The sequence below is a fragment of the Sabethes cyaneus genome, chromosome 2 (genome assembly GCF_943734655.1).
Source record: "Sabethes cyaneus chromosome 2, idSabCyanKW18_F2, whole genome shotgun sequence".
Taxonomy (NCBI): domain Eukaryota; kingdom Metazoa; phylum Arthropoda; class Insecta; order Diptera; family Culicidae; genus Sabethes; species Sabethes cyaneus.
In genome coordinates, this window is record NC_071354.1 from 206179522 (window position 1) to 206201974 (window position 22453).

Below are 22453 nucleotides of genomic sequence, written 5' to 3' on the forward strand. Positions count from 1 at the left end.
TGAATTTACTGTTTCTTTAAGCTTTCGGTCAGATACGCGCGATTTCCTTCTATGTTTATTTTTCATTTTTTCAGTTTATTGTCGCCTTCCACTGTTTCATACAGAGTCGCATCATAGCAGCGATTGAATTAAACTCTTGCATCGATTAACTTTTCCGAGATCCACTGTACCTACATCGTTAATAACCATTCGGGAAAAAGAAAACTTCATCCTATACTAGTCTTTTCGGAGCCAATGCAGCTGGTGAGCCTAAGATTCTTTTTCCAGAACAAAACATCAGTCGTGAAATCGTGAAAAGCATTCCCAAAGGCTGATCGGTAGGTGTCTTCGAAGAAGGACGGCAGGTATCTAAAGACAGACCAAAAGCCACATAAGGTCTTTCATACGATTTGAAACATGTTATTTTTATGTTATTACATGATTTGAATAAAGTTCATTGAGTGAATTCGCTGCAAAAAGTGTATTTTTATTTTGATCCATAATATGATGAAAATTGTTTCATAATTGTGACCGCTTCCAAAAGTGATCCATAATTGTGTATTTCATCAGTCATAATATAAGCTTAATTTCCGTGGAAAACTTGCACTAAATGGGTTTAATAACTGAATCAACTGAAAGATTACATATTTCTGTAACTAAAAACATTTATAAACTGCTTTTAAACAATAGTATGCGCTACAATTGATTGTTTTAAAATCATACTTCTGCTTAAATGGTCCATAATTGTGGGGGAACAATCGAGAGACTAACGATCACGATCGGTCGTCAGTTTTTCGGCCAGTCAGTATTTTGAAAATTTTTCTTCAGGTAGAACATAGTTTTTCCCGCTTATCTTTAGGGGTTTTCGTCGAATTTTTGGACATAATAAGTTTCATTTTCCCCGTGCCGCTCACATTTTTAGATTTTTTTAAAAGGACACCCTACCCGGAAGAATAAAAAAGATACCCAGAGAGACTCGGAAGTTCCTCGCGTAGCCGTTTGGAGAAATTCTGCACTTGCCTATAGAACCAGGATTCTTACACGAATCCTGGTTCTATAAAATAGGAAAAAAATAGATGCTGACCCTCCTCTGACCCGAAAGCCATCACTCACCTCTGCAACCACTTGGCGCTCTTCTCGTCCATCGGCGGATACTGGCGGCCTTTCGATTTCCCCAGACACTTGTTTTTGTTCTCGTTCACGATCTGGCAGTAGAAGCCTTTCTTATTGTCGAAGCGCAGATGCTCGCTGTAGTCGAAGGTCGGTACCAGTTTGAGAAAGCGCTGCAGTTCCATCATCACCTCCACCGGGTTCGATTTCAGCTGCTCGCCATCGATGATGTGCAGCTGCTGCTGCGGATAGTACGCCAACCATCGCTCCAGGTGCTGGGCGTACTTGCCCGGGTTCAGGCAGCGGTTGCGCAAATCGCGGAGCGGTTTCGGTGCCGTGTCCGTGGCCATAATTACCTACAAAAAAATGAATGTTGGTATATGATTATTCACTAGTTGAATTGATAGTGTCGTTACCTGATAGAAGCTGTAGTTATTTGCGATCGGATCTCCGTGGGCTTTGATGTGCTGGTACCAGGAGTAGGCCCGTTTTGCTGGCGAAATAAGAATGGTGACCAATTTGGCTTTCGGTAGAAGAGCGTGCGCTCGTTTGGGAACCAGCTCTCCATCAAAGTAGGTAGCCGATTTTTCGAACATGTACCGTCCTCCGGTTCCATTCGGTTGTACTGGGAAGAAATTCTGATACCAATCGAGACCTCGGTAGTAGTTGTTACCGTTGAAAAACTGGATTTCTTCGAAGGTGTCCGGATTGGGTAGATTGCTTGCCACCGATGGATGCAGACTGAGGAAGGTATACAGAGCTGTGGTGCCGGTTTTTTGCGGTCCAATCACGAGAAACTTTGGCAGCGTATCGCAGCTTTTGTTTCGTGACCAGATTTTACTGTGACGAGCATCGTCACAAGGATTGCCCCATATGGGATCCGTTTCGTCCGGGTGTAGTTTGAAATAGGTTTCACCAAGCTGCAGTGGTGGCGCTGAGGTCAGTTTAAGGTTGGTCCAGCAGCGGAGGAATTTTATAACCGATTCGAAGGTGTACAGCGCCAATCGATCGCTGCCGTAGTTCGACATGTGTGTCATGAAAATATTAATTGGATTGTATACGATGGTTTGGAATAATTCTCCGCCTTGGATGGATTCGTCAAGTTTATCGCGTCCGCCCGGATAGCGATCGATGTACATCGTGTGGGTGAAAAGGCCGCAAGTTTGTCTTGGAAGAACCATGATATTTCGGTGGATGAAACCCCGACGAAGCCGGGCCGGCCGAAGATGTGGATATTCTTCGGTGGAAGTTACTTTGATGTTCCAAACTTTTTTCCATGCCATGTACAGCAGCTCGTGCGCCGGATAGACACCCGAATGATGCGGCGACACCGAGTAACCGGAATCCGTTGGAATGCCTTTTTCTTTAGCGAAATCTTTGTTTAGCATCATATCGTTCATCAGTGTTGTTACGTTGTCGTACAGATGCGGCTGTTGGTGGTTCCACATGTGTGAAAACCAATTGAACTGTTCTACATTCCGTAGAAGCATATCGTCCCCTAGGTTTTCCTCGTGTGTCCCATGATGAAAATACTTTCCGGAAAATCCTAGGTTGAACCTAAACCCCGGAACCATTCTTGCTATTCGATTTTGGGTGGCAATCAGGGCATGAACATCGTCCGGTTTCAGCCGTGTTCCTTTTTCGCCTACGAATATGTCATCAACATCAATCAGTATCCTTCGTTCCAGGTTTAAGCTCAACTGCCCGTGGCTTAGGTATGATAACGCATCCAAAAACAATAACCGATGCAACCAGAACCTTAACCCAGCCCCGAATAACACCCTTTGGATGCCGTCTACCCGCCCGTGGTCCTGTATTACTGTCGCCAACGGCGGCTGGACTCCATCTACCGGGTAATCCTGCGTATTCCGCTGAGCCCACTCCAGCGGCTCGTATGTACTGTGATTATGTTGAAATACGGCCCAATCCCCGCCTGGCAGAGGCCCCCAAGCGGTATCCCCAGCTCGGGTCAGCCGCAGCACCGGTGATCCCGGATTCAGACTAGCATCTCGCAACCGCAGGTTCGTATGTACGTACAGTGGAAAACCTCGCAGCTGGGCTCCGACCAGAGTTTCCTCACTCGGCGCTATAAAGCCGATAATTCCCACCGAATAGTCGCGGCAGTACTTGTCCAGCAGCTGCCGGTTCCAGTTGTCCATCTGCAGGTACTTTTCCAGATTTTCGAACACGATCACCCCGTACCGGCCCTTGTCCTGTATGGTGAGCACCGGAACGTTTTTGCCGGCGACTTCGATTTTGTATCTGGAAAGAAATTAAATAAAAGCGTGTGTTACTTTAATTGAGTTTGCAACAATGAATTCACTCAACATGGGGTGTTTGCTGGACCACCGAACTTTCCGGAGCATAGTTTTGAACCTTGCAAACAAGCTGCCACCATAGTTTTACATCACTTTATGCCCTACATTGTCTGAGCAAAAAGGGAATAAAACGAACGGCACACGGTGTGCCGCATGAAGGAGCTTCTTCGCATGCATCACGGACGCCGTTTTTAACGACCACCCGAGCCGGTAGCCGCAGGAAGATGGGAAACGGCGGTAAAAAGTTTAGCGAGAGTTGTGCAGAATCGTTTAAGTTACCAGGAACCATCTCCCACGAAAAAAAAAAACAAAAGGAACAAAAAGCAGCTCTCCTGTCTGAAAGTTTGATATTCATCCTTTCCCTCCCCTCTGACTCCTCATCCACTTGCAGCAAGTAATCATCGCCGGTATCTACCTCACTCTCTATGAGGCAACCGTTTGGCCTTTTGCCTTCTAAATTCCACTTGATGCTTTATTGGCGAATGTGGAACTTTTTTCTTCGCAAGAAAATCTCTTGAAATACGACGAGGGAAGGAGTGCTCTGTGGTTTCAGTTGTCAAAGCTGGGCGGAGGCTGTGGTAGACTGCAGCTTTTATGAGCGGTTTTAGCACTGGACTCCTCCGTCTGCTTCATGATACCCGTCCGTTGAAGGGGATGTTTCGGGTATTATTTTCTTTCCGTTTATTTTTTGGTCGATAACCACAGCAATTATGGTGACTAAAATTGTTGGTAGTATATTCAAATGTTAGCCAACAGGCAAATCTGTTTGGTGGAAAAAACTTTAAATAAATTAATAGAAGCCAACAATACTGTTAAAAGAGAACATTTATGATAGAAATATCTCAGAAGATGTTTCGAAAAAACGTTAGAAATACGTGTTAGTTCAAGAATTGCTATTAGATTCAATGATGTTTTCACTTACTGGTGACGATCTCGTAAGTTTTTTATTATCTACAACAAGATGTCACGAGAGAGCGGGCTTTTTTATTGGTTTCAATGTGGCCGTTATGGACTACTCCATATGGCGACCGTCTCGACATGAATCATTTAGGAAAGCTTAATCTAAGGACTAAGGAGTGTGTTAGAATTAACATATATCAAAAAAGAAACTGGTAAAATGCAACAAGTGCTGTGCAACTTAACGGTTTTAGATCAATCACGTTACAGAGGCAACAATATATGGGCTTATCGAAACTCAAGCTTTGTTTTTTTCCATACCCCAATGATAGTTGCAGTTCGAAATTGGCTTTATACCCGAACTGCGTGTCTATTCGGCTTCCAGATTACACAGTTTGCGACAACGTAACACGTTAAGCTTTACACCGCCGGCCCGGTACCGAGGACAACGGTTGCAATTTCTAATCCCATTCGGTCCACGCACGGCACGCAACAGCGGAACGGAGCAACGGATGGACCAACGAAAACGGCCTCAAGCTAGGACTGTTCATTTTAACCACCATCTGTAGTTAAGGGCAAACTGATACCTCCGGTACGCTTCACACAATGATGATGATGATGATAATGCTGATGACTATGGCGATGTTGGTCGTGAACGGAAGCAGAAGTTTTCCGAGGTCGGCCCCTTCTGCTGTTGCTCATATGCATGCTATAGTCGACAACGAATAAGTTGGTTCCTATAGCCACATATATTCATACCAGTATTTGATAGTCTGATCGTTCCGGATGGGATAAGGGTTGGAAATGGAAAGCTAATCCTTCCCGAGCGAACGGACGAACGGAATATCTCAATTGGTTCTCTCCAGTAGCACAACCCTTTTCCCAACCATCCACTTGGTTATTCCCGCTGCAGCTATGAACTGCGACGATTCCGAGAAAATGTGCGCGCTTTTCAGATCCTGGTGCTGGCCGAGTGCTGCGGACGGAAGCAGCTGCTGTGGCTAGCAGGTTAGCCAACTAACAGGATGCATGCAGCAGTGTTCAGCTTTTCTGATTGTTGCCACTTGGCAGGTGTTTGTGTACACGCGGTTACTGCTGCTAGACAGCAAGAATTTAATAATGGCTCGTCGTCAACGCATAGCTAGAGCTAAGCTAACATTTTCGGATTCTACCGTACCAAGAAAAGGCACTGGGATTTGCACCGAAATCGCTTATTACACTGGAGAGCCAGACACTTCACGTGTCAAGTTTATAGTCGGATATTTCGTATAAGCTTTGCTACGCGGTAACGTACAGATTGTGCGTCCTATTCTGTGTTTGTGATTAGGAGAAAGTTCCACAAAATCATAAGCGATGTTCGGTCTAAAGTTCCAATTCTGTCTGAGTGCCTTCCGGAATAATCCGGATTATTTGGGAATTTTTGAAAAAAAAAACTGGATATTGCCCATAGTTAGGCTTTCCTTATGACTTTTATATTTTTGTTATTTTATCAAAACAACAAAACAATTATTGTTGGGGCGAACCAACCAACGGTTGAAAGCCCCATCAAATAGTAAATAAATAAATAAAACAATTATTGGTAGCAATGACCCTAAATACATTCCCAGTTTGCCTTGAGGTACGACGCTTATTCAACAAGTCAGACGTGGTATGTTCGAATCTTGGCTGGGAGTGGCTGTTAGAATCAATAGGATCGTAGTACTAGATCCGCAATTGTCCTGTATTCTTTTTAACAGCTGGGTGCGATATCTGTCCAATAAAAACATGAGGCCGAGTTTGGAAAACGGAATGTATCACCTGGCCTTTGCTTAGCTTGACCCTGCATTCGGCATCGTGCTGTCGCGAACACTTCCAGTACATTAAAATTTTTAAAACTGGATAGTGAATTTAAAGTAAAATGGAATGAAATTGAATTGGAAAATAGAAAATCAAAAATTGAGGATTGACAATTTTCTGAATATGTAATAGTGAATGTGAGTATGGTTGTACGTTCCACCATAACTATGGCACGCCTGGACAGTTTTCCCCCAAACTTGGCAGACATGTTTTTTGTCACAAGATAATAAGACAAATGGGCTGCGTTAATCTTGCATTTGGATCGATAGCAGTTGTACAAGTTGCTGGAATACAAGAGGGCAGGGGAGTCCGAAAAAAACGAATGAGTGGCACCACTAAAGGGACTGGAGTAAAATAATTGGAACAAAAGGGGAACTGGCTGGGGGAGCTAACAAGTGGTGCGTAGGTGGTAAGTCCAAATAAGGATAAAATGCTTTGTTTCTTACATTATAGTCACTAGCGTGCCCAGACTGAGGCACTTACACCTTCTCTGTAAAATTTAATGCAAAACAAAATAATTTCACCTTTCTAATACAGAATAAAATAAAAATAATTTCTGTATCTCAGACGCCCGCAGTTTTTAAATTAATCGGTCACCATTCTTGAGAAAACTAAATTAATTGCATGAACCTAGTTCCAGTTTTAAGTTCAGTTATAAATTAAATTTCAAGTTTAGTTCCAAGCCTAATTTGAGCTTAACAACCAGTTCAAATTCAATTTTAATTCCTTGCCCGAGTTCAACACTGGTTTCAAGTCCAAAACTTGAGTCCAATTCCAAATACAATTTGAGTCTCATTCATATCCAAGCGAAAAAAGCGCGAAAAACTGGATAGAAAAAGAATAGAAAAGGAACAGAGAAAGAGGAAACACCGAGGAGAAAAAAAACAACGAGAGAACAAAGGAGGGAAAACGAGACAAGAAAGAGAATACAGAACAGAAAACAAGAGAAACCAAAGGGAAAAACAGAATAGCGAGAGAGCAAAAAACTGATAGAGGTAACGTGCAAAACGAGAAAAAGTGTCCAAAAGGAATACAAAAGAAGAAGGATGAGACAAAAAATGGGACAGAAAAAGAACAGAAAACTGGGAAATAGGCTTAAAGAAAAAGGCAAAATGGAAGAATAAAAGACGAAAAATAAGAGATAAAAAAAGACAACCGAAGAGGAAGGGGAAAAAGGGAATCAAAAACAGTAACAGAAAAGATGGAAAAACGGAGCTTCAAATAGGGGAAACGGAACAAAAGAAGACGAAAAACGAGAAAGAAAGAAAATAAAAAGAGTTAGAAAGAGACGAAAACTGGAACTAGAAAAAAGGAAAGAGAGGAGAAAAAAGACGGAAAACGGGAAAGAAAATAATAAAAAACGAGTGAAAACGTGAAGAAAACCTGGACTGGAAAAAAGGAAAAATGGGACAGGAAGCGTAAAAAACGGGACAATGAAACAGGAAACACGGGACAGAAAAAAAGGAAAACTAGAGAAAAAGAAAAAGGAAAGTGAGAGTAAAAACCAAGAGAACTGCACAGAAAAATCTAAAATACGAAACAAAAATTTGAAAAATGGGGTTTTAAAACGGAACAGAAAAGAGGTAAAATATATGAGAGAATTAAAAGAAAAGCATCAACTCTAAATTTTCGTGTTCATATCCGGTTTGAAGTAAAATTTCAAGTTTAAATTAGTCCAAATTCAAGTTTAATTTAATGTCCAATGTGAAGTCCGACTCCAAGTCCAATTTCAGTTCTAATTTCCAGTTCAATTTCAACTTTAATTCTAGATCAAATTGTACCCGAAAGTCCGAAATTTTCGACCTAATTGGTTAGTATTTGTGTGATATTTTATTACTTATCACAAAAATTCTGGCTGATTAAGTTGACAATTTCAACGCCGTCATTCGACATCCTTCGATAACTTTGTTTTTGCAGGCCAAAACATTCTTCTCAGGTCAGGTGCCCCACCCTTTGTTAATGTCTGGGCGCGCTAGTAATATTTGAAGCGATAACAGATGCTCAATTGGTTGAAAGACAAAAGGGGAGTGACCTCTGACAAGATGTTTAAATAAGGAAATCTTCCATTATACGAATTTTCGTATCGATAACAGATGTACAGAAAAGAGACTTTGTATACTTTCTTTATACGGATTTGCGGGAAGAAAACAGATGCACAAGTGCCTGGAAGTCAAAAGAGGGTAGCTGACAAGGCGGAGTGAAGTCCGAATGAAGAAAAAAAAGAGTTTTGTTTCGTGAATTATGCGGATTTCCGTTGCAACTGACTGGGAGACAAAGGAGCCCCGAGTAAGATCGAATACTCAGCTAATAGATAGTTTAGAAGTACAATTGCAAATTATTTTTAAAGTTTTTGTCAACCCCCCCCACTTCTTGAAAATTTGCATGAAAAATCGGGGGGCAAAAAAATAATTTGTAGGATATACGCTAATTTTTTTCATAAAATCAATTGCCTATGGGCAGCCTAAAAAAATCAGAAAATGAGTGAGCGGAATTTCACAATGGAATTTCTGAAAATCGGCAAAAAAAATTACTATTTTTTTTTGTCTTTCTTTTCGTAGGTTTTGAAAAGAAAATAATATAACTAACGTCTATATGAAAAGCAAGAATAGATTTGATTTTCACATTTAAACTTTAACGCATTTTTTCTGGTCGAATAAAAAAATCTAATTTTTTCAAAATTGGAACACAAAATAAACAAAAATTGAAATTCGGAATTCAAAAATGGAATGGATAGGTTGACAATTGAAAAACGAGAACACCAAACAAAGACCAAAAAACTGAAAAAAGAATATAACAGAATATACAACAGAAATCAGAAAAGCAGAAATTGGAAAACACCACTGAAAACAATCAATAAAACATAGAGAAAACAAATCAAAACGATAAACAAAAGTTATATAGAAAGAACGCAGAAAAGAGTAATTGAAAACCGAAAACAGAACATAGTAAAAAACTGAAACCATAAATGAAAACTTCAAATAGCAAAGAGAACGGCATGAAGCAGACAGCTGATTCAGAAGACAAGAAAGAATAAAGAGCAAGCAGAAAACAGATGCACAAAACAAAACAGAAAATACTAACAAAAAAGCACAGAAAGTAAAAAATTGGAAACAAAAAAAACAGACGACAGAGAATAGAAAACAAACAACATAAAGTAGAAAAAAACTGTAAAACTGAACATCTCTTACATTTAATTTCTAACTGTTAATTTCCTTTAGCATATATTGCTCAATTCTTGTTTTAATACACTATGTTTTGTTATTTCTTATTTCAGATTTGCTTTTTTTTGTTGCTTATTGTATGTTTGTTTTCTAGCAGGTGAGAAAATGTTTGATTTATAATTTACTAGCTGACCCGACAAACTTCGTATTGCCACAAATTAACCTGTGTTGTACATAAATCATGAATCTCGGATGATCTTTGTCACTATCTCGAGTTTTGCAAGCCCCCCAGTGGGCGGCGCTTCCGACGGCGGGTCACCGGCAACACTCGCAACCGTCTCGTCCTGAATGATCTAGTGTTACTATAGATAGTTTTTGTGGTCTTGTATTGACTAATGTTTTATGGAAGAGTCTCGAATTTCTCGAGTTCGATTAGTTTTTGAGTTTCGCAAAAATTTCTGTTTTATTTGTATGAGAGTCCATATCCCCCTGCCACAGGGGTGAGAGGTCTCTAACTATCGTAAAATAAATTCTAGACTCCAAAATCTCCCACATGCCAAATTTGGTTCCACTGGTTTGATTAGTTCTCAAGTTATAAGGAAATTTGAATTTCATTTGTATGGGAGCTCCCCTCTTAAAAGGGGAAGGGGTCGTAATTCACCATAGAAAAAAATTCTGCCATCTAAAACTCCCACATGCCAAATTTGGTTCCATTTGATTGATTAGTTCTCGAGATAAGAGGAAATTTGCATTTCATTTGTATGGAAGCCCACCCTCTTAAAGAGGAGATGGGCCATAACTCGCTTTCTAAAGAAGAGAGGGGTCTCAATTCACCATAGAAAAAAATCTTGCGTCCAAAACCACTTACATGTCAAATTTGGTTCCATTTGCTTGATTAGTTCTCGAGTTATGAGGAAATTTGTTTTTCATTTGTATAGGAGCCCCCCCCCCTCCTCTTAAAGTGGGGAAATCCATAGAAAATATTCTTGCCTACAAAAACACCCACATGATAAATTTGGTTCCATTTGCTTGATTAGTTCTAGAGTTATGAGGAAATTTGTATTTCGTTTGTATGAGAGCCCCCCCTCTTAAAAAGGTAAGAGGTCCTAATTCATCATAGAAAAAATGGTTGCCTCCAAAACCACCCACATGCCAAATATGGTTCCATTTGCTTGATTAGTTCTCGAATTATGAGGAAATTTGCATTTCATTTGTATAGGAGCCCCCCTTCCTAAAGTGGGGAGGGGTCCCAATTCATCATAGAAAAAATTTTGTCTCCAAAAACACCCACGTGCCAAATTTTGTTCCATTTGCTTGATTAGTTCTCGAGTTTTGAGGAAATTTGTATTTCGTTTGTATAGGAGCCCCCCCTCTTAAAGTGGGGAGGGGTCCTTATTCACCATAGAAAATATTCTTGCCCTCGAAAACTTTCACATGCCAAATTTTGTTTCATTTGCTTGATTAGTTCTTCGGTTATGAGGAAATTTGTAATTCATGTGTATAGGATCCCCCCCTCCTAAAACGGGGAGGGGTCCCAATTCATCATAGAAAAAATTTTTGTCTCCAAAAACACCCACATGCCAAATTTGGTTCCATTTGCTTAATTACTTCTCGAGTTATGAGGAAAATTGTGTTTCTTTGGTACAGGAGCCCCCCTCTTAAAGTGGGGAGAGGTCCTAATTTACTATAGAAAATATTCTTGCCCTCGAAAACCTTCACATGCCAAATTTGGTTCCATTTGCTTGATTAGTTCTCGAGTTATGAGGAAATTTGTTTGGAAGCCCCCCCTTTTAAAAAGGAGAGGAGTTATAATTCCCCTTATAAAGAGGGGAGGGGTCTCAATTTAACATAGAATAAATTCTTGTCACCGAAAACACCCACATGCCAAATTGTGCTTGATTAGTTGTCGAGTTATGCAGAAATTTGTGTTTCATTTGTATGGGAGCCCCCTCTTAGTGGGGGGTGGGGTTTCTAACTATCACTAAAACCTTTCCTGGCCCCAAAAAACCTCTACATGCATATTTTCATGCCGATTGGTTCAGTAGTTTTCGATTCTATAAGGAACATACGGACAGACAGACAGACAGACAGACAGACAGACAGACAGACAGACAGACAGACAGACAGACAGACAGACAGACAGACAGACAGACAGACAGACAGACAGACAGACAGACAGACAGACAGACAGACAGACAGACAGACAGACAGACAGACAGACAGACAGACAGACAGACAGACAGACAGACAGACAGACAGACAGACAGACAGACAGACAGACAGACAGACAGACAGACAGACAGACAGACAGACAGACAGACAGACAGACAGACAGACAGACAGACAGACAGACAGACAGACAGACAGACAGACAGACAGACAGACAGACAGACAGACAGACAGACAGACAGACAGACAGACAGACAGACAGACAGACAGACAGACAGACAGACAGACAGACAGACAGACAGACAGACAGACAGACAGACAGACAGACAGACAGACAGACAGACAGACAGACAGACAGACAGACAGACAGACAGACAGACAGACAGACAGACAGACAGACAGACAGACAGACAGACAGACAGACAGACAGACAGACAGACAGACAGACAGACAGACAGACAGACAGACAGACAGACAGACAGACAGACAGACAGACAGACAGACAGACAGACAGACAGACAGACAGACAGACAGACAGACAGACAGACAGACAGACAGACAGACAGACAGACAGACAGACAGACAGACAGACAGACAGACAGACAGACAGACAGACAGACAGACAGACAGACAGACAGACAGACAGACAGACAGACAGACAGACAGACAGACAGACAGACAGACAGACAGACAGACAGACAGACAGACAGACAGACAGACAGACAGACAGACAGACAGACAGACAGACAGACAGACAGACAGACAGACAGACAGACAGACAGACAGACAGACAGACAGACAGACAGACAGACAGACAGACAGACAGACAGACAGACAGACAGACAGACAGACAGACAGACAGACAGACAGACAGACAGACAGACAGACAGACAGACAGACAGACAGACAGACAGACAGACAGACAGACAGACAGACAGACAGACAGACAGACAGACAGACAGACAGACAGACAGACAGACAGACAGACAGACAGACAGACAGACAGACAGACAGACAGACAGACAGACAGACAGACAGACAGACAGACAGACAGACAGACAGACAGACAGACAGACAGACAGACAGACAGACAGACAGACAGACAGACAGACAGACAGACAGACAGACAGACAGACAGACAGACAGACAGACAGACAGACAGACAGACAGACAGACAGACAGACAGACAGACAGACAGACAGACAGACAGACAGACAGACAGACAGACAGACAGACAGACAGACAGACAGACAGACAGACAGACAGACAGACAGACAGACAGACAGACAGACAGACAGACAGACAGACAGACAGACAGACAGACAGACAGACAGACAGACAGACAGACAGACAGACAGACAGACAGACAGACAGACAGACAGACAGACAGACAGACAGACAGACAGACAGACAGACAGACAGACAGACAGACAGACAGACAGACAGACAGACAGACAGACAGACAGACAGACAGACAGACAGACAGACAGACAGACAGACAGACAGACAGACAGACAGACAGACAGACAGACAGACAGACAGACAGACAGACAGACAGACAGACAGACAGACAGACAGACAGACAGACAGACAGACAGACAGACAGACAGACAGACAGACAGACAGACAGACAGACAGACAGACAGACAGACAGACAGACAGACAGACAGACAGACAGACAGACAGACAGACAGACAGACAGACAGACAGACAGACAGACAGACAGACAGACAGACAGACAGACAGACAGACAGACAGACAGACAGACAGACAGACAGACAGACAGACAGACAGACAGACAGACAGACAGACAGACAGACAGACAGACAGACAGACAGACAGACAGACAGACAGACAGACAGACAGACAGACAGACAGACAGACAGACAGACAGACAGACAGACAGACAGACAGACAGACAGACAGACAGACAGACAGACAGACAGACAGACAGACAGACAGACAGACAGACAGACAGACAGACAGACAGACAGACAGACAGACAGACAGACAGACAGACAGACAGACAGACAGACAGACAGACAGACAGACAGACAGACAGACAGACAGACAGACAGACAGACAGACAGACAGACAGACAGACAGACAGACAGACAGACAGACAGACAGACAGACAGACAGACAGACAGACAGACAGACAGACAGACAGACAGACAGACAGACAGACAGACAGACAGACAGACAGACAGACAGACAGACAGACAGACAGACAGACAGACAGACAGACAGACAGACAGACAGACAGACAGACAGACAGACAGACAGACAGACAGACAGACAGACAGACAGACAGACAGACAGACAGACAGACAGACAGACAGACAGACAGACAGACAGACAGACAGACAGACAGACAGACAGACAGACAGACAGACAGACAGACAGACAGACAGACAGACAGACAGACAGACAGACAGACAGACAGACAGACAGACAGACAGACAGACAGACAGACAGACAGACAGACAGACAGACAGACAGACAGACAGACAGACAGACAGACAGACAGACAGACAGACAGACAGACAGACAGACAGACAGACAGACAGACAGACAGACAGACAGACAGACAGACAGACAGACAGACAGACAGACAGACAGACAGACAGACAGACAGACAGACAGACAGACAGACAGACAGACAGACAGACAGACAGACAGACAGACAGACAGACAGACAGACAGACAGACAGACAGACAGACAGACAGACAGACAGACAGACAGACAGACAGACAGACAGACAGACAGACAGACAGACAGACAGACAGACAGACAGACAGACAGACAGACAGACAGACAGACAGACAGACAGACAGACAGACAGACAGACAGACAGACAGACAGACAGACAGACAGACAGACAGACAGACAGACAGACAGACAGACAGACAGACAGACAGACAGACAGACAGACAGACAGACAGACAGACAGACAGACAGACAGACAGACAGACAGACAGACAGACAGACAGACAGACAGACAGACAGACAGACAGACAGACAGACAGACAGACAGACAGACAGACAGACAGACAGACAGACAGACAGACAGACAGACAGACAGACAGACAGACAGACAGACAGACAGACAGACAGACAGACAGACAGACAGACAGACAGACAGACAGACAGACAGACAGACAGACAGACAGACAGACAGACAGACAGACAGACAGACAGACAGACAGACAGACAGACAGACAGACAGACAGACAGACAGACAGACAGACAGACAGACAGACAGACAGACAGACAGACAGACAGACAGACAGACAGACAGACAGACAGACAGACAGACAGACAGACAGACAGACAGACAGACAGACAGACAGACAGACAGACAGACAGACAGACAGACAGACAGACAGACAGACAGACAGACAGACAGACAGACAGACAGACAGACAGACAGACAGACAGACAGACAGACAGACAGACAGACAGACAGACAGACAGACAGACAGACAGACAGACAGACAGACAGACAGACAGACAGACAGACAGACAGACAGACAGACAGACAGACAGACAGACAGACAGACAGACAGACAGACAGACAGACAGACAGACAGACAGACAGACAGACAGACAGACAGACAGACAGACAGACAGACAGACAGACAGACAGACAGACAGACAGACAGACAGACAGACAGACAGACAGACAGACAGACAGACAGACAGACAGACAGACAGACAGACAGACAGACAGACAGACAGACAGACAGACAGACAGACAGACAGACAGACAGACAGACAGACAGACAGACAGACAGACAGACAGACAGACAGACAGACAGACAGACAGACAGACAGACAGACAGACAGACAGACAGACAGACAGACAGACAGACAGACAGACAGACAGACAGACAGACAGACAGACAGACAGACAGACAGACAGACAGACAGACAGACAGACAGACAGACAGACAGACAGACAGACAGACAGACAGACAGACAGACAGACAGACAGACAGACAGACAGACAGACAGACAGACAGACAGACAGACAGACAGACAGACAGACAGACAGACAGACAGACAGACAGACAGACAGACAGACAGACAGACAGACAGACAGACAGACAGACAGACAGACAGACAGACAGACAGACAGACAGACAGACAGACAGACAGACAGACAGACAGACAGACAGACAGACAGACAGACAGACAGACAGACAGACAGACAGACAGACAGACAGACAGACAGACAGACAGACAGACAGACAGACAGACAGACAGACAGACAGACAGACAGACAGACAGACAGACAGACAGACAGACAGACAGACAGACAGACAGACAGACAGACAGACAGACAGACAGACAGACAGACAGACAGACAGACAGACAGACAGACAGACAGACAGACAGACAGACAGACAGACAGACAGACAGACAGACAGACAGACAGACAGACAGACAGACAGACAGACAGACAGACAGACAGACAGACAGACAGACAGACAGACAGACAGACAGACAGACAGACAGACAGACAGACAGACAGACAGACAGACAGACAGACAGACAGACAGACAGACAGACAGACAGACAGACAGACAGACAGACAGACAGACAGACAGACAGACAGACAGACAGACAGACAGACAGACAGACAGACAGACAGACAGACAGACAGACAGACAGACAGACAGACAGACAGACAGACAGACAGACAGACAGACAGACAGACAGACAGACAGACAGACAGACAGACAGACAGACAGACAGACAGACAGACAGACAGACAGACAGACAGACAGACAGACAGACAGACAGACAGACAGACAGACAGACAGACAGACAGACAGACAGACAGACAGACAGACAGACAGACAGACAGACAGACAGACAGACAGACAGACAGACAGACAGACAGACAGACAGACAGACAGACAGACAGACAGACAGACAGACAGACAGACAGACAGACAGACAGACAGACAGACAGACAGACAGACAGACAGACAGACAGACAGACAGACAGACAGACAGACAGACAGACAGACAGACAGACAGACAGACAGACAGACAGACAGACAGACAGACAGACAGACAGACAGACAGACAGACAGACAGACAGACAGACAGACAGACAGACAGACAGACAGACAGACAGACAGACAGACAGACAGACAGACAGACAGACAGACAGACAGACAGACAGACAGACAGACAGACAGACAGACAGACAGACAGACAGACAGACAGACAGACAGACAGACAGACAGACAGACAGACAGACAGACAGACAGACAGACAGACAGACAGACAGACAGACAGACAGACAGACAGACAGACAGACAGACAGACAGACAGACAGACAGACAGACAGACAGACAGACAGACAGACAGACAGACAGACAGACAGACAGACAGACAGAAATGCTTCTTTATAGGTATAGATTTATCTAATTCTAACTTGCTTGTTTCATCAATTTGGCCAATTTAAGTGGAAATAACTTGATTTTCTTGTGAAGACTTATAAACGATTCTATAACACGTTAGTCCGAACGTCACAAAGCTGAAAGCTACTGGATCAAATGATGCGATAGCTCGAAACTAATTCTAACCAATGCACAGTGGTTTGATTGCTCTGGAATCGTGAACTTTTTTAATAACTCTTTTCATAGTGTTTTTTTCAATATGGCGTCTTTGGAAGAATTTCTGTATATCAATAGGCGCAGCAACTGATGGTTAGTATTAGTTCGGAACTCAAACACAGGTGGCGCTGCAAAATTTAACTTTCTAATTTAATGATTTAGAGCTATAATATGTTCTAGAAAGTTTTAGATAATCTTATTATGAAGCTTTTTGCTGAAAACATTATTCCTCTAAGTATCACAGTTTTCGAGATATTAAGCGTCTTTCATGACGGACCCCCACAAATCGAGTTTTTCACTGTAGCTTCAAAACTATGTGATTTAGGGAAAAATAGTGTTCTGCAAACATTTGCATCTATTAAAATTACACACTTTTGCAGAAGAAAGTGAACACGTATATTCTATACAGAGCGAGTTACTGAACGATTTAAGTAAAAATTAGCCATACTTCGTACTGCTATACAATAAAAACTTGGAAAAACTGGCGGCCGAGATATAATTAAAGTGAAAGTACATTCAAAACTGATCTTAAAACATGCTAAGTCATTTGTCTCTTTAAGTATCTTCATAATTTAATTTGCATTTCCAAAAAGTGTTACTCAGTCTTTTAGAGACATATATGATATATATCATAATTTTTATTATATCCCATCGCCCTGTTAACAGCAAGGTACGATGCTAATCTAACAAGCCAGTCGTCATATGTCTAATCTCGGCTGTGTGGTACTGCTAGAGTTTAATAGGATCCTTACACTAGCCCTGTAATGGTCCTGTCCTCTAATAACCGGCTGCGAAGCCTGCCGATAAAAAAGGGCAATGTCCTCAAGATGGTTATACCCAAAACTTTGCTCTACTTGTATCGCAAGAGACTAGTAAGAAAAGCAAACTAATGTTAGGTAATTAAAAGTCATTACTTTGAGCGTCTTAGCAGAATCTCGAATACGGGAATATTGTGATAGATTTTTGTTATGTAACAGAATTAAACAGAAAACTTTTTCTTCAACTCGTAATGTTAGGGGCTTTTAATTTCAGATAAATTACAACATAACCAAACCAGAAAATGTTCTAGAACGGCAGCAAACATGGATTTGCTGCATCGCCTTCTCGAATCATCAGATCCCTTAATTAGTAGCATAAGGGCGTCGCGAGACAAGTCGGCGAGTGAACTATGCGGCGATGCAAAATACATGCTCGATATTTAATTTTCTATTTATTTTTTATATATTCATTTTTATGTTTACTTTTTATATATTTATTTTTTATATATTTATTTTTGATATATTTATTTACAATTATGTAAAATTAAAAACCCCTAACATTACGAGTTGAAGAAAAAGTTTTCTGTTTAATTCTGTTACATAACAAAAATCTATCACAATATTCCCGTATTCGAGATTCTGCTAAGACGCTCAAAGTAATGACTTTTAATTACCTGACATTAGTTTGCTTTTCTTACTAGTCTCTTGCGATACAAGTAGAGCAAAGCTTTGGGTATAACCGTCTTGAGGACATTGCCCTTGTTTATCGGCAGGCTTCGCAGCCGGTTATTAGAGTACAGGACAATTACAGGACTAGTGTAAGGATCCTATTAAACTCTAGCAGTACCACACAGCCGAGATTAGACATACGACGACTGGCTTGTTAGATTAGCATCGTACCTTGTGGTTAACAGGGCGATGGGATATAGTAAACATTATGATATATATCATATATGTCTCTAAAAGACTGAGTAACACTTTTTCGAAATGCAAATTAAATGATGAAGATACTTAAAGAGACAAATAACTTAGCATGTTTTAAGATCAGTTTTGAATGTACTTTCACTTTAATTATATCTCGGCCGCCAGTTTTTCCAAGTTTTTATTGTATAGCAGTACGAAGTATGGCTAATTTTTACTTAAATCGTTCAGTAACTCGCTCTGTAAAGAAGATACGTGTTCACTTTCTTTTGCAAAAGTGTGTGATTTTAATAGATGCAAATGTTTGCAGAACACTATTTTTCCCTAAATCACATAGTTTTGAAGCTACAGTGAAAAACTCGATTTGTGGGGGTCCGTCATGAAAGACGCTTAATATCTCGAAAACTGTGATACTTAGAGGAATAATGTTTTCAGCAAAAAGCTTCATAATAAGATTATCTAAAACTTTCTAGAACATACTATAGCTCTATATAGTCAAATAAGAAAGTTAAATTTTGCAGCGCCACCTGTGGTTGAGTTCCGAACTAATACTAACCACCAGTCGTTGCGTCTATTGATATACAGAAATTCTTTCGAAGACGCCATATTGAAAAAAAAACACTATGAAAAGAGTTATTAAAAAAGTTCACGAATCCGAGCAATCAAACCACTGTGCAATGGACTGATGTCTTACAGAACTAAACAATAAAGAAAAAGAAAACGAACATAAGTATTAATTTTCTGTGTTGATGTGTACTAACTTTCAAGTTCTAATATATTACTTGGCCGGGGTTCTGCCAGAACGAACCAAGCACCAAAAACATTATTTTGAGTAATTCAATCTTTAACTTTATCGTCCCACTAACTGTTTGTAACTGACCTAATAAATAATTTTGTCACTCACATATCACAAACAGGATGTCTTTTATGCTCCGAGATTATAAATGTCCGTAAAATAGTATGTGATTATCGAAATAATTAACTTTTAGTTTTGGTATGAATGCACTGAGTTCACTGTGGCAGAATGAAAATGAAAGAATATGATTTTCAGTTCAATCTGGTTGGATGTATTTTTACCCTATGTCATTCTTACAAGGTTGAGAACAACTTATGAAGCATGCAAAAGGTCCATTTCGGTTTGACTAAAGATTGGTGAAGATTTTCAACCTCTTTCTTGAATCCGGCTTAAAGAATAGAGCATCTGGGTCATGGCTATACAAATATTCCGTATACGTGGGTTTTTATTCCATAATAAAACATCACCGTGTTTACATTTTTTGAGCCGAGGCGTCGAATCAACGTTCTTCTGGTGAGAAGCCAAAACTTCTTCAGTTGGCTCAAAAGTAACGTTTTCTGCTGTTTCTGAAAAGTTATGTTCGAAGGAAATTAAAATATTACTCAGTCAAGGTGAACCGGGTCAACATTGCTTAGAGTATTATTACCTCTTAAATTTCTGTCCTCCATAACGATGTCGCTATCATCGACAATTTCGGATTCTGAATCTTAAAGAGAATGAGAACATTTTCTTTTCAGCCACGCATAACTTCATTTTCTGTTCAGCCAGGGCGTACCAAATACATGCTAATTATTATTACAGTATCATTATACAACGCATTGGCATTTTGTAACGGCTCTTGATTAATTTTATATATTGTATCTATCTTGACTGACTTTTGGTGTTTCACGCAGCATAATATTTTAATTGATGAAAATAAAATTATTTTAAAACAAATTGTACCTGGTTCCTTTTGGCTGAACACAAGCTTAAAAAATGCAATACAGCTCTGCCACCGCTGTTTCATACAGCAGGGCAGCCACAGAGCTCTATTCTAGGCTCCTGTGGTTGGTTTTCGGTTCGCTCTGCTTGAATGCAATTTGGTTTTTTCTACAGTCTGCTACACAAAATTCATGTTCTAAAACTGTTGTTATTTGTCCGAATGGAACGATTATTTTATGGTTAATAGATATTGGTTTTTGCATCCAATGGTGTAAATAACTCATTGTATGTTTAATGCGAGAGTCCCAAAAAGCGGCTCCGCCTTGAATAATGTAAACTAAATAATGAGAAGTGAGTAATGAGAAGTGAGTAATGAGAAATGAGTAGTGAAATGTGAGTAGTGAGAAATAAGTAATGGGGATTGAGAAATAAGTAGTAAACAGTAGGAATTGAGAAGTGAGTAGTGAGAAGGAAATAAATAATGAGACGTGATAAATGAGAAGTAAGAAGTAAAAAGTAAGTAATAAAAATGTGGAAGTGAGAAGTGCCTAATGATTCGTTAAGATAATGGACATAAAAATTAATGTCCTTTTTTGCAAAGGGAGAAAGCGTCTGATGTGAAAAATAATTAATTGGATAAACTGGATTTGGATATAGACCAAAAATATAGGGTTGTGTAATGGCAGGTAGGGCACGCACTCACGCTCTTTCGATTGGTTTTAGAATGTTTTACTCAATAAACTATTGCCGTATGGCTCGTGTTCCGTGATAGGACGGTAAGCAAAATGAATAAGCTCAGGCAGTTGTGTTGTCTTACCAGTAGTGGACGACGCTTCCGAGGGCGGCGCGTACGTAACACTCGCGGCCTATCTCATCTTTAAAAATCTCATGTAATGTTATTAGCGACCCATTGCGAAAATATTCATACATTCGACTTAGTGCTACATCTGGGTTGAGTGTTACTTTCGGGCTAGTGATATTCAGGCTGGTGGTATAAAACCGTTCTGTCATTGAAAAATTTCTATTTATACTTCATATGGTCGGTGTTAATTGAACCGTTCAGAACGGATCATTCCAGACCGAACCAAGTGACAAAACTCTGATTTCGAGAAAAACGCGTTCAAAGTTTGCTGCTCTGTATTAGCTATTAATCGTTCTAAATCATATAATAACTCTGGCTGTTTGCAACATTTATAAAGTCTGATTAGAGTAAAATGTAGCTTAGAAAATTCTTGATCGTTTGCTGTCATTAACTCATTTTTTAAAACTTTGTGACTTGGCCCGGCCTGATTTAACACCGACCTTATATGATTATGATCACAACAAATTAATACAAAAAACTAAAGCACGACTCGTTGTTGTAGAGTTACCAAATCCCAAACGTAAAATGAATATACCCACCAATCGAGGCGCTCAGCACTCCCCAAACCCGTTCGAAGCGATGAAACGATAGCCTGTCCGGAAAGCAAAACGCAAGGAATCCCCATAAATTCCTGCTCGCTTTCGGAATCAAATCGAATTTACTATCCCCCTTCGCGAAGATCCACCAGAGCAATCAATCAATCGAACCCATGTTTGGCTAATGCCCAACGGCGAAACATCGTTTGCTTAGCTATTCATTGAAAATAGTCTATCAGTTATGTAAAGCTTCCGTTCGCTTCGCCATTATTGCTTCGATTACGCTCGGATTTATATTCCTTGCTGTTGCTGCTGTTGTTATTGTTGCTGCCGCATAATCATTATGGACATCATCCGTGGCCTCGCTCGCTAGTATACCGGATCGCCGTACCGTGAAACAATGGTCGTTATATTTACACAAATTAGAACATATCTGTCGCATGTACAGGATGATGGCTAGCAAATTAGATTTCATTTCTGCGGAACATATTCAGTTGGAGCAGTATGAAGCCGGCTGGTCCGGCTATCCGGCGTAATGGCTTTAATGCCATTTGC

At 41.7% G+C, this 22453-nt stretch overlaps 1 protein-coding gene across 2 annotated transcripts in view; it reads right to left on the reverse strand.

Moving 5' to 3' along the window:
* The window catches only part of LOC128734055 (bifunctional heparan sulfate N-deacetylase/N-sulfotransferase), a 266246-nt gene that overhangs the window by 12857 nt on the left and 230936 nt on the right, over positions 1–22453 (reverse strand). For both annotated transcript variants that reach the window (XM_053828039.1, XM_053828040.1), the window contains exons 5-6: positions 1506–3351; positions 1093–1445 (exon numbers count right to left, since the gene is read on the reverse strand). In XM_053828039.1, the coding sequence (XP_053684014.1) occupies positions 1093–1445; positions 1506–3351 (2199 nt within the window). The remainder of the gene's footprint in view (positions 1–1092; positions 1446–1505; positions 3352–22453) is intronic.